This window comes from Oxyura jamaicensis, chromosome Z, assembly GCF_011077185.1.
Source record: "Oxyura jamaicensis isolate SHBP4307 breed ruddy duck chromosome Z, BPBGC_Ojam_1.0, whole genome shotgun sequence".
Lineage (NCBI taxonomy): Eukaryota > Metazoa > Chordata > Aves > Anseriformes > Anatidae > Oxyura > Oxyura jamaicensis.
In genome coordinates, this window is record NC_048926.1 from 79,663,657 (window position 1) to 79,677,271 (window position 13,615).

Consider the following 13,615-nt stretch of genomic DNA (forward strand, 5'->3'; position numbering starts at 1 on the left):
TATAATCTATAAAGCAAACATTTAATATTGCACTTTGTTTCTCTAATGTTTGGATTTTACTTACTTTTTCCTAATTCAGATCAGAATTCTATATAAAATACTGGGCTACAACTGTGAACCTCATGTTTTGTAATGCTGAGAATTGACCAATACTTGTGGAAGAGTAATGCCTCTGAACAACTAAGGAAAAGAATTTAAACGGAAAAAATTTATTTGATAAAAGTTATAGGATTTTTCACTCCGATCACGAAGGCTGTGATGCCATGTCAATTACTACGACATTGGTCAATCCTGCCTCGTATGCAATTCTCCATTGTATTGTGATAAGTACTTTAATGCTATGTATATCAGCAATTGTTCCCTATTCTGTTAACACAACAAAAAAGGAAAAAAAAGTAAAACCACCAAATGCCCTTTTATGCCAACGATCCCCTCAGCTTTTTTTTTTTTTTTTTTTTTTTTTGGGGTTGGGGGGGTAGAGGGAAGGGACATTCACAAAATTGGCCTAATAACGTAAGACATCACCACCCAATTTCCTTCTTGTCCAGTATTCATGCTCAAAGCCCATGCCTTTTAACTGAATCACTTAAAACGCGACTCATTTGTATTTTATCACCCTGTCAGCATTTGTGAAACATGAATTATCTTTCATGTTCTCATAAAGGCCACTTATGGAAAAGCCTCTTTTCTTGTACGTGTGAAGCCTTAAAAAGAAGGCAGTTTTTTTAAGAACAAGCACCACGCAGCAACACCAGCCTTCCCCTCCCCCTCCCTTCTGAGCTGTTTTATTGCACAAGGAGATAGACACATGATGGATTAGGCCTCGATTTGTTTAAGTAGTCAATACCAGAAGCATGTCCCTTTGTCAACGGCCTGCACTACAAGTTCAGAAAAGGGAAGTCAGCTTGTATGAACCTCTAGCATCTAAGTGCTGGTATTTGTGTTAGCAGATCTCATGGCTCCAGTGCACTCTTTTATTCCTTGGGGCGCACTCCGGGGCGAGTGCTCTGCCTGTGCCATTTCTCGTGTTCTGAGCGACTGCATGCTGCAAGTTGCTGTTTTTCATTTTAAAGCTCGTGGGAGTTACATAGCAGATGCAATCACTGAAGTGATCCTCAGCTAACTAATACCCAAGTATGGCTGGTAACACTGATTTTCTTTCCCCACTTTAGTTATACTTCTACTCTATTTTTACAGTATCATAAACCCTGAAGATAATACAAAGTGCACAAACTGAGCTCTTAGCATAGTCCAAGCTTTTCCTGCAGTTGAAATATACTTTCTACTAGAGCCTCATTATATATAGAATTTTTGGTGATTAGGTAACTATGTATAAAAATAAATTTACTTTCCCTTCCCATCCCTACTAGTTGAAGTATCTCTCTGCCTATGAATCCTGGACAGCATTTGCCTATTTCCTTTTAGAAGTCATTTGAGGCTGAGCTGGTGTCTACATGTGCTGCTTTCACTTGTGCCTTTGTTTTTTTTTTTTAAAGCTTCACAACTTGAACATCATTTTCGTAACATAGGAAGAAAAGGGAATGAGGGTGGCTTTAGTAACTTTTGTGTATGTCCCTATTGCAGATCCCCCTCTCAAAGAACAAAAACAAAACACAAACACAAAACAAAGAAGAAGTAATTCAACAGTGCAATGTAACAAAACAAATAGCATTCCAACAGTTTGGCAAGTGATGAGTTCACCTGAGATTAAGTGATTTTTAGGCAGTCTGTAACAAAATGCTGCTTTGCGATAATAGTAGAAAGGCAACAAATTCTTAAAAGAAATCAAGAAGGAATATAATCTCAACAAAGTCTATTAGTTTCCTTCTGGTATCTCTCCATCCCCAAACCCTATAATATCCCCATTTCTGTTGCTTATCTACTACAGTAGGCTGCAAAACATACAGCAAGAAGGATTGGCTTGAAGGCATTTGATGTTTGTAAATAAATCCACAACAGGATCCAAGCTGAAGAGGTGATACATGACCAGCCTACTAGGACAATTCTGAGCATGTGCATATGCAGGTAAAGTCCAGGCTACATTAAATTAGAAAAGAAAAAGTCAGTGCATTTGTTGAAGTCTGCTGCTGTTTTTCTTTTTTTTTTTTTTTGTCAAAGCTTTCTTTTGCTCCTTGTTGTGCAGACCACAAACAAGTAAGAGGGGGGTAACAACAGTGCGGCATAAATGGGAAAAAGCTGTAGTGACACCGAACCGCACAACGTAAGCAATGAGCATGTGCAAATTTTCAAAATCATAAGAGAAAGCCATCCCTCTCTTACAATGTGGTTTGAGTGTTTTGACACACATGACTGTAGGTTAGTAAGGCTGCTCCTAGTATGTGCCAGTATTTAAAGGGAAGGGGGGGAAGCTCAGGTCTTCAAGCATGTGGAGCAGTCCTACAATGTTATTGTAGGCTTCAAAGCATAATCACAGGTTGTTTTCATTTATTCACCATACAGGCAAGAGCAAAACCACTTCCTTCGAAAGCGTCTCCACTATGACTCCTTGACCTTCAACATGGCAGGTACGATTCAAAACCCAAGTCACGTCAGCTTTTTGTGGATTCCTTCAACGAGAGGGGCAAGATGGTCTGTCATCTGTGGGCTGATCTGGGTTTGGATCAATCTGAATGACACAAGAGGAAAAAAAAAAATCACAACCCAGGTTATTTTAGAATGAACTGGCAGAAACGAAAGTTTAATTAAAAAAAGTTTAATAAAAAAAGGCTTAATAAAAAGCTTAATAAAAATCAATGTACGACATTCCCATATCCAAAGTTACGGAAATAATTTAAACTAACATTATAAAAAACTTGGAATGAAAAATTAATAACGAATACTACTAGAACAGAAGATTCTAGACTACAGTCTGACAGCAATTTTATAGAAAAGCAAGAAGAAAGCTCAGCTTTAGTAGCACAGATCTTTTGTATCATTTACTGTTGACTAAGAAGACGATATGTATGACTTGCACCACTAAAATAAAGTCATTTAAAAATACTGACTTGATCTGAGATTACTTCAGACTAGACAGAATCATCAAGTAGAAGGTCATTCTACTTTTAATTTATAAGTATTTAATCCTCAACCTATGAAATTGTTTTTTGTTTTTACACCTCAACACTTTCCTTTCTGCACAGAAGGGGTATAACCTAACTTACACCTCTGAAGATGGATGGCAAGAGCTACCCAAGTACACACTTCTAGACAACATTCTAGTGGTTAACTTTATACTGCCAGTTTAAGGGAAAAAAGCAAGCTGCATTCTCAACCTTTAAGTACCTAAAATGAAAAGGATTCAAGTGCTGCATTCTGTAGTTAATCTCCAGCACGATTGTCAGAGAAGCCTCCAGCACACAAATGAAGTGGCCCTCTCTGCCCACTCAGTAGCAGGCTGGTGTTTCAAGAGGCAAAGGAATCAGAGGGGGGAAAATGGTGCATCATGCTACATATTGCTGTTTTCTTCAAAAGTGAGTGAATTCAGGCAAGCTTTAGCTGAAGGACAGTACTTTTTCTTTTATCCTATACTACTGTTTTACCTGGAAGATATAAACATGGGAAGCTTTTAAAGTTTTATCACAGTCAAGTTATTCAGTGGCTCTTCCAGAACTAAAAATGCAATTGCTGAAGAAATGCCTATGTAAGAATACCTTTGTTCCTTTTCTACATGAAGCTTCTCAAATCATACATAGACAGAACCACGTGAACATGTGTAAAAACTGTTGCTGTCATCTCAAACACCACTCAGGATGTTTCTAAAAAGCATTAGAATTGTACAGTAAAGAGCATGAGAGGTAAGCCAAGGCACTTGACAAGGCACCTTTCAAATTTAAGCTTGCACAAGTCATTAAAAAATTGTGGGTAACCCATGCTGTGAAGCAAGCATGGAAGCACTTTGATACAATTCATCTGCATCTTGATTTAAGAAGGAAAAAACATGAAGTTGCCTTATTGCTGCTTCTTTGCTAAAAACATTTTAGTGTATTTTCCTGATTTTACGAAGGAGAAAACACTTCCTAGAGGTATTCCACAACAGAGTTCAGAAAAAGAGTGAATTCCCATATTGTGTTTTGTCTGAGATACCTACTTCTGAATAGAGAGGTGGAGGCAGAAAACGGAACTCCTGGATGTAAGCAAATAACGGTCCTTGCAGAGCTCTCTCGAAGTCATCACAAGCAGCTAAGGGTGCAAGGCTGGACTGTCTTTGCTCCTCCGTGACCACTTCTGCATAGCTAGGAGGTGCTGCAGGGAAAAGGTACACGCAGTTCGAACAACAGTTCTTATGCATGTCAAAATATATAACATGATAAATATTAAACTTTTGTCATTGTAAGATGCACCAGCAGGTAGATAAATCATCAGTAACTTAAAAAAAAAAAAAGTTGTTCAACATGAAAGGAAGAGTAAGGAACAGCCATTTTATTTTATTCTAAAATTATATTCAAGTTCAGTAACAGACTAATGCCTCCTTACTGTGGCTTAATTATCCCCTTAGGTTTTAAAACAGACCCTGAATACTCCATTTCTGTACAGGAAGGCATTGCAGTTCTTTGGACTCTATAAATTTAAGACTGAGATTTGTAATGGAAAAAAAGAGATGTTTATTAGGCACTGAGAACACAGGGAAGGAGCTTCTCCTTCAGTAAGAGATTTGCTACTGAAAACAGAAGCATCTTCTCACAAACCAACCTCTTTAGCTAAGTCTGAGACACAACAGAATCATGCACTTTCACTTGCAGCAGGATTTCACTGCTTTTTCTTGAGAGAAAGGCTAGGAGGAAAGAAAAACTGTCCCTCCACAGAGTACAAGCAGGTGTCAAGGAAACATCCACAAGGGATTTCCTGTAGGCTGTATTACAAAAGGATGTAATTTGGGTCTGCTAGCATGACAGCAACAAACAAAGCAGATGAAATTCAAAGCAACAGACTAGCAAATTGATTGGTATTTGTATTGTCAAGTTACCTTCTGGTCTTTCCGGCAGTGTCAGCCCAAGCCAATTCATGTTCATGCTACACTGGCTGCTCACACTTGATGTTCTGCTACCAAATGGGTGTAGAGGAATGGTACCAATGACCAGTGGTAAGTTAAGGAATAAATCCATGGCTCCTGGAATATCAACATAGACCTGAAGAGAGGAAAAAAAGGGAGATGTGTATGATTGAATGTAGATTTGTATGATCGTTTACAATTATTACATAAAGCTCTCTTTTCACAGAACTTTTCATGAGGAACTTGTTCCTAACGGTCAGTTTTAGAGCCCACATCCCTATGGAGACAAACTCCCCAGGCTAAAAGCAGGTCAGGATTCTTAACACAAGCGCACACATGTAAATCCCATCTACTCACAACTCACTTGTTTAGCTAACACACTAGTTTAAGAAATTACAAGATTTAAGTCAAATTACTAACAAAACATCTGTTGGGATACTAATATTTTATGTATTGTGGTATGTATTTCTTTTGCAACTGGTACAGAGTGGCTTGTTAACCATCTATAAGGAGTGACAGAAACCAAACACGCTCAAGGTAAGTAGACCACTCAACGTACCATCAGTGAATACTCCACACGGATTATACTACAGTCAAGAATTGAAGGGGAAACAGGCGGAATCTTCAGCACTTTGCCGTTCCAGGTTTCTGTTTTGCCAGATGACAAGGATTCTCCACGCAGGTTGGCAACAAGCTGTTTGACCTCCTTCATTTTCCCCTTGGCATAAAATGCCTGTGTTTGGTAAATGGCTGCCTTTGGCACCACCATACGGGAAGAGCAGTTCTCAATCTCAGCAAAAATCTGAATTGATTCACCTGAAACAAAACAGAATTTCACATCCTTTTCATTCACAAGCTTTAGCAAACTGCCACTTTCTGAACATTATTTTAATGCGCTGGTGGGTTCTGCTACCATTGCATTACATCTTTAAAAGCGTCTATTGATGCTGACAGTAGTAGGCTTATAAACTAGCATTAGCTGATTTGTAAAAACAATGAAAAATGCACAAGTCTAATAAAAGTATATGTCCTTCAGCAACCTGGGGAACACAGTGACTTAGTTTAACAACATACTGGGAAGATTGCTGAATGCAGACAGAAATGGTAAGATCAGTTTTAATATTTTGTTTACATGGAAGTTTAAAAAGGAAAGGAAAACATTTCCTATAATTACTTCTGTTACGTACCTGGGGTGTAGCCCTTCCTTTCAATTTTGGCACTTAAGGATATTGGGCCTGAGGTACAAAACCAACAACAGAGAGTCTTTTCTTTTGTGCCTGCTTGGGGTGACTGCAAGAAAAGAACAACATTGCCCATTTAATTAATAGTTCCACAAATCTCCATGTATTTTTATCTACAAGAAAAGTAATTTTTGTAGCATACTTAGTATTACGCATGTTGATAAGCAAAGTTTCGTCTATAGGAAAAAAAGCTCAAGCAATTTAAATGGAATGAGGCAGGCAAACAGTATGTCCTAATCCCATTTCTCATTAACACTGTTTCTTCTGCCAGCCTCCATACTACTGTCACACTTGAAAACAATTTATATACGTATAATAAATACTGTATAACTTAAAAGGCTTCATAGCCTACATATACCAACATACTGTTGGCAAAGCTTTTCATTGGAACATCTTCCGACTTTCCATTACGGTGTTGTTTCAGAAACAATAACTCAAGTACTGTAACCGTGACTACTGCTACTTCCTCTGTTTCTGAACGATCCCATATCATCTGTAATGAACAGACTTTGTTATTTTACACAGCATCAGGATTTCGGACTTGATCCAAAGCCCATTTAAGTCAAACGGGAGTCTTTTGATCTTAATGGAGTTTGTGCAAGGCCGGTATTCCTCTGCAAGTCTGATTTTTCACCCATACGCACAAGAAACCTATTTCAATGGACTTTTTTTTTTTTCCCTCCCGTAGATTAGTTTTAGAAAAGGGGGAAAAAAAGGAATTTTGAGCCAGATTGATTTAATTGCCTCATTGCAAGCAGTTTTGATATTGAAATGATTTTAATGAAATGACATTTCAGAAAAAGATCATACAGAATTGTGATAATTTCTCCCCATTGGTAGAAAACCATCCATATGGAAATTATCAATTATGCACGCCAGTACATTTTTCACTTTGCATTTTTAAGTTAGCAGTCTCTCTCTAAAACGTTCTTTGAAGTTACACTGTTCCTTCCACGTATTATTCTTTATTCAAAATTTCAGAGGAACAGTTCACAAAAATTTCCTTCTTAATGACAAGTCACAATTTAGTAGTATCAATTTTAAATTGGCAAATGCATTTTACACATCTTAAAAACAAAGCAACTCCAAGTACAGGCTAAGTTAGCTTTCAAAATACCAGTAATTAAAGAGTTGCCAAACTGATATAATGCTCAAAAGATCAGCTGTTGTTAAACTAGCAAATAAGTAGTAGATAAAATTCAATGTCGGTATTGTTTCAGTTATTTTACTTCATTATTTTTATGCCAGAAACAAAGAATAATTCTGTCAATTCTTACCAGTAATGAAGGAGTGTTGATATCTATATGTTCAAAGACTGTAAATTCCTTCTTTAATTTTACTGGTAGAAGCCAAGGCCTATGCAATTCGGCTTTCACCCAATAGCGCACACTGCCATGTCTGCCTTCGAATGAGGTAGCAAGTGGTCTGTGCAGGACACAAAGGTCAAAATTGAGTAAAATCTTTCTCGCTCTTTATAATAATGATATAATCCATCAGATTAGGGTTTAGTATGTATAACTATGTTTTTAATGCATTCTAATATTTAAGGAAGCGTAACTTATTTGCAAAGTTTCCATATCCGAGAAAAATTCAAGATTAAAGATGGGAGAAAAAATCATCTCCAATTCATCCTAATACAGTTTTGCACAGATTTTAACAATCAATTAAAGAATTGCACTAGAGAATGCCAGGAGAGTTCACATGTCCTTTGAACTTAAGAGGCCACTTTCATGTTTAGCATGCCCTTTTAAGGCCACATTAAGACTACCAACTTAAAATTAGCATCAGTATCAACCAATTACTGTTTTGGACATTGTATTTTGTAACTGCAAGTGTACTGTTTGCCCGGCTGGTATCTCGGTGTCTGGTTTACTTTAAAGGTTATGGAACACACGGTAGTGTGTAATTTGTTTCATCTTAAGCAGGTTAAGTATTCCAATTTTGAGTTCTGAAAAGAGGGAGGCTACTGGAAGTGCCTTCTGATTTTCCTCCACCCTGATGAGACCAGCTTGGAACATCATGTAAAATATAATGTGTGTGTGTATATATGCATAGGTATACACACACAAAATGGTCAGGGCTATTCTGCTCTGAACTCTTAGAGAAGTTGTTTATGGGATTTGGAGGAAGAACGATGTGGAAAGCTCTCCAAACCTTTCAGCATTACCCTTTTTCTTCCTGTAACATCATAAAAATGAAAAGACAAAACAAGTTGATATTCTACATATCTCCCATTAACAGTACTTTTGATTACAACAAAGTGTTAAGCCATTGAAGTGTTTAAGTTTGGATGCAGTGCAGTATGCAACGCAACTCAGAAAGCCTCTCTACCTTCTGTTGGCAATGCTATTAGCCATCCTACTGCTTAACTAGAATGATTCTTTACCAGATACTGGCTTGACATTTTTGCGCATCTGGAATTTTCACTTTTTTTCTGATGATCTAGAAGGAGGGCATTTTCTAATCTGTATTCAATATTTCAACCTGCCGCATATCCTTAAGGGCAAATGGCAAGAAAGCCCCCGTATGTCTTCCTCCTTCCCAGTGTCACTCTGTAATTTGTTTAAAATAAACTTAAGAAGTATTCCATGGATAGTCAGTACCAAGAAAAAGCAAATTGGCAGTGTCAAAATTCAAGCCTTTATGCTTTTAATACCAGCCGTTTTTTTTTTTTTTTTTTTATAGTATTATTAGAAGCTGGTTGCACAGTCATTCTTTCAGGTTGCTAAAGCCTCTGTTTTGACCACTGCTTGTGGTACTTCACTGCCTCTTTAATTTCACACTAAGTATTTCACATTGATGCATCCTGCTTTTTCATTCATTCCAACTAAAGGTAAGGCTAGCATTAGCATTATTGCTTTTTGTAGTTGAGATTCTGATGGAACAGTAAATTTCCTCTAAAAATCTCCATAAATCCAGGTCTTCCCCAATGTTCCAGGAGTATCTACTGTGAAGTTCTATGCTGCTCACTTTGAAACTGACCCACTGAAGTGTTTATCATCTGCAGGGTCTGCTACAGCCAGCACCCCTAACAAACAGATGGTTTACCAGCTTTAATGAGATACTATGCTATTTCACGTAACATTCTGCCATTTTTTTTCCAACTTTAATGACTTAATTGCTAGCCTTTTAAAGGAGGAAACCCCTTTTCCTCCCCTTTTCCATCCATGCTCAGACCCTCTCTGTTCCTGTTTCATTGCAACTTGCATCTTAGCTAGCTCCTGTGCTGGGAGCTCCTTCATGTATGAACCTTCTGCTGACGATATCTACCTTACACTCCTCAGCCTTTGAAGAGGGGGCCTATTTCTACCTTAACACTTAGGCTCTCACTCTCACTTCACTTGTCTGTTCTGAGACAAAGGGGATGCTGCACAGGAATGTTTCTGGACTCATCTTAACATTTGCTCACTTCCATCCAGGCTCTTTGCACAGAGACCAGCCCGTGCACATATATCCTATTTGAACCAGAACAATCTCCCCTTTTGTTCAGAGGTAGTGAAACTGGCCGCATCTGTTCTGGCCTGAGCCAAGACAATCAAGCTGGAGTCTTATCTCTAGTTCTGCTGGCCTGCGTGGCTCCTGCCAGCAGGCTGGGTTAGAGGGCATCTGAGCCACTCTGCGGGACTCAAACCAGCTCAACTCACCCCTCACCTTGGGAAGAGGGTAAAATGCTGGATGACACTTTGTCAGTTACAACTTGATTGAGTGGGCAGGAACCGGGCAGCAACGTGCTCCCATTTTGTGGGAAAGCAACCTCTTCAGCTGAAGGAGATGTCCTCTGCGGCAGCACAATTCCTGCCACCATTGAAAAGGTTTCCCCTCCACCCAAAGCAGGCGCGCCTCTGGGCGTCACGGCGCGTTACAAGCAGGCACTTACGTCTGTGGAAGCTCGAAGCTGAATGCATATTCATGCCTTCCCGAGTGGATTGTGTGAAGGCCTTCCTCGGAGTTGTCATCATCTAGGAGGCAAAAAAACCAACATGATATTCCATCGGCGAACGTTTTCGGCAGCAGAATACATTACACAGGCCTATCTTGTGGAATGAGAGGGAATTTGCACGCTCATTGTGAGGCTTGAAATAGGGTGTCCCAGGAACCTGGCCTTCTGGATTGGGCTGCAGCACCTGAGGTGCACAAAATGGGCAGGTTTGTGTGAAAGTGGAGGTTCGTTTGCTCTAATCCATAATCCTGCCTCTCAACAGGGACACAGCTGTCACTGCTGCCATTTCAAGGTTTGCCTGAAGGATCAGTAGTGGAAACCGTGCTTTGACAATGATTTCCAGTTAAAATTTAAAATGGGAAAGACCTCTTCAGTGGTATTAACTGGTCTTATACGTGGCTTGAAGTTTGCTGTCTAAGACTACACTTTGTGGTTCAGGTTCCTTTTATCTACTGCCTGGCAATAGCACCCAAAAATGAAATCACCAAAAAAAAAAAAAAAAGACTGTGAAAAAGGAGGGGGGCAGTGGAAAAGGTGCCCGAGCACCACCTGGAAATTCATGGCGCCAGACAAATTCATGGGCGCTGAGAAACGGCAATCTGCCTGGTCAGCAGTGTGTGGAGGTAACCCACGAAATCTCATGAGTTTAACTCAGTCTTGGTCGGAGAGCAAATATTTGCTAGTTCCAAGAATGCCGACCTTTGCTTGTGGTTATGATTTCTCCTATTGCTTAAAACACTGCCACAAATTTGTGGTTTATTCCGATACAATTACCACAAAACCAGAAAGAACGCTGACTCCGTCGAAGCACAAAGTCGAGAGGGAGAAAAAAAATAACCGAGCACCTCCTACACAAAAGGGCTGGAATACCCTCACAGGTACAGCGGGACGGCGTGGGGGAGGCGATTGCTTTAATAGTGGGGAGCTGGAATGGAAGCCCATCGGATTTTAGGCTCCCATTGTCCTATAAAGACCTGGGTGCTCGCATTTGTATACTGCACCGCAACGAGCCCACGGTGAAGAATTATGATAAACACGATGAATAAATGAAGTGGGGAAGGAAGAAAAGGAATGCGTGGCACAAACGACCCTCCAAACTGCGGATGAGCACGGGGGGGGGGGGGGGGGGGGGGCCCCCCCTGGCTGTCGCGCTGCTCGCCCCTCTTCTCATTGTCTCCGCGGCCCGGCCCGGCCCCGCGGCCGCCCTGCCAGCTCAGCAGCCCCGCCGCGCTGTCAGTCAGCGGCCCGGCTGGAGCAGGAGAGGACCGGCCTAAACCGGCGCGAGCGGATCCCAGCCAGCCGCGCGTATACGTACGGTATACATTACACCGGGGGGCGGGCGGAGGACGGGCAAGAGGAGGAGGAGGAGGAGGAAGGCTCCGCCGCGCCCCCCTCACGCCGCCCGCTCCGGGCCGGGCCCCCTCAGGGCCTCGCGCGGCGACCGTTACCGGGCGGCCGTTGGGGGGGGGGGGGGGGGGGCGGGGGGGGGAAGAAGGGGGGAGGCGCGAGCCTTCTCAGCACCCCCCCGCCCCCAGCCAATCAGCGGCTGGCATCGCCCTAGCAACAAGGCAACAAACTGCCGGCGGCCAATCAGGAGGCGCGCGGAAGGCGGGGCTTCGGCCGCCAGCTCGGAGGGGAGGCAGTCGGTGGGAGGCGGCGGTGCGGGGCGGGTGGGGGGGAGCGGCGCGGCCCGGCACGGTGCAGCCCGGCTCATCGCGGCCCCGCCGGCCGTTGTTCCCCCTTCCTCCACACGCACCCCAAGGTGCGGGGTCACCCCGGTGGGTGGCCGGGCCGGGGCCTCCGCTGCCCCCCACCCGCCCGCGCCAGGGCTTACGGGGGCCGTCCGCAAGGTACGGGTTGGGGTTCGCTGTGAGGGCTGCCTCACGTTGGTGGCAGGAATTGAAGCGAAAAGGGGGCTTAACGCTGGTGGCATGAATGAAAAAACACAGCAAAAAAAAAAAGGGGGGGGGAGAAAAGGACGTTTTGGTCTGCTTCTGCAGAGGTCTTAGGACAGCTCCGTGCACGGTGCGGAGAAACTTATCCAAGAAAAAAAGCCTTAAGGGGTAAAAAAGAAAAAAAAAAAAACATGAAGGAAGGGGAAAAAGAACCCTATTTATCCGCAAAGGGGAGACCCCCCCAGCCGCGCACGGCTCTCCGCAGCGAACGCCCTGCATGCTGGGGGGGGGGAGGGGGAGGAGGCACCCAAAAAATAATAATAAAAAAATAATTAAAAATGGGGGTGCGGAGCGTCCCCCCATTACATAACCGGCTCGGGGACTATTTTCCTGTGCTAGGAATTAAGTCATCGCCACCACCTGACGCGCGCAGCCAATCTCCGCCGCCGAGCGGCAGCACCCCCCTCCCTCTCGCCAGGACCGGTCCCAAACAGGATTGAACCGCTTCTAACAAAGGGTGGAAACTTCGCAAAAACAACCCCGGAGTCCCCCCCCTCCAGAGTTTTTTCTTTTTTTTTTTTTTTTATTTTTTTCTCTTCGCCCTCCTCCTCACCCCCCCCTCTTCCCCCCCCACACACACACGCGCGCGGAGCAGGGATGCTGCGGGGCAGGGCAGGGCGCGGCGGTGCCGGCGGTGGGGCGAGGGGCCGGGGCCGGGCAGAGCCCCCCTCACCTCTCTCCTGGCCGATGAGGACGTCCTTGTGGTTGAAGTACTCGACCTCCTCGGTGTAGTTCTGCGTGTAGGCGGTGTTGGAGCCGGCGTTCCGCGACTCCGTCCAGCGCACCTTGGCGTGGCCCCGCGCGTGGATCTTGAGCGACTTGACTCGGATCTCCCCCGTCACTTCTAGGTTGACCCTTCCTGAGACCGTGTCCCCGCTGGAGTACACGGGGACATTGCTGTCGTTCAGACAGTCGAAGCTTATCGTCAAGCTCTTCACCTTCCCCAGCACCATGGTGTACGGCGAGGCGTAGAAAAATAAAGGACCGTACGAAAAATAAAGCGCGAGGGCGAGGAGGCGCCGAGGGCCTCCGGCCGCTCGCTCCGCCACCCACCGCCGGCAGGCAGGCTCGGCGCCGACCTACAGCCCCGGCATGGGGCGGGCTGGGCGGGCGGGCTGCGGCGGCCCGGCCCTGCTGCCGGCGCTCGGAAGCGCTCGGGAGCGCTCGGAGCCGCCCGCCTGCGCTGCGCTCTGCCCACAAAGACGGGGCCGCGCCGCGGGCACCCCGCTATAAGCCCGGCGAGCCGCGGCCGGCCACGCCCACTCCCGCCGTCACCACGCCCTCTCCGCCAATCACCACGCCCCCTTCGCTCGTCGCCGCGCCCCTTCTCCTCCTCAACCACGCCCACCCGCCGGCGGGACACGCCCCCTCCCCGCCGCCGCGCATGCGCGCCGCGCTCCCGCCGCACGTCTCCTCAGAGCGCGGCCGCCCCCCGAGGGCCGCCGGGGCCCCGGCCGCCGTCCCGCTGTGCGCGTGCGCCCCCGCGCGG

General features: G+C 44.4%; 1 protein-coding gene across 3 annotated transcripts; it reads right to left on the reverse strand.

The window, feature by feature from the left end:
- Positions 1-438: 438 nt before the first annotated feature.
- Positions 439-13,133, reverse strand: ARRDC3 (arrestin domain containing 3). 3 transcript variants are annotated; one of them, XM_035309640.1, is made up of 8 exons: positions 12,800-13,131; positions 10,109-10,190; positions 7,509-7,656; positions 6,178-6,280; positions 5,550-5,806; positions 4,964-5,126; positions 4,088-4,242; positions 439-2,626 (listed from the first exon to the last, which is right to left on the reverse strand). In XM_035309640.1, exons 1-8 carry the CDS (start codon positions 13,077-13,079, stop codon positions 2,570-2,572), a joined length of 1,245 nt encoding a protein of 414 aa, XP_035165531.1. In that variant the 5' UTR covers positions 13,080-13,131; the 3' UTR covers positions 439-2,569. The 3 variants fall into 3 exon arrangements, with proteins under 3 accessions (XP_035165531.1, XP_035165533.1, XP_035165532.1); XM_035309642.1 differs by lacking the exon at positions 7,509-7,656 and having other exon boundaries at positions 12,800-12,836; XM_035309641.1 differs by lacking the exon at positions 439-2,626 and having other exon boundaries at positions 4,098-4,279; positions 12,800-13,133.
- Between the last annotated feature and the right edge of the window lie 482 nt (positions 13,134-13,615).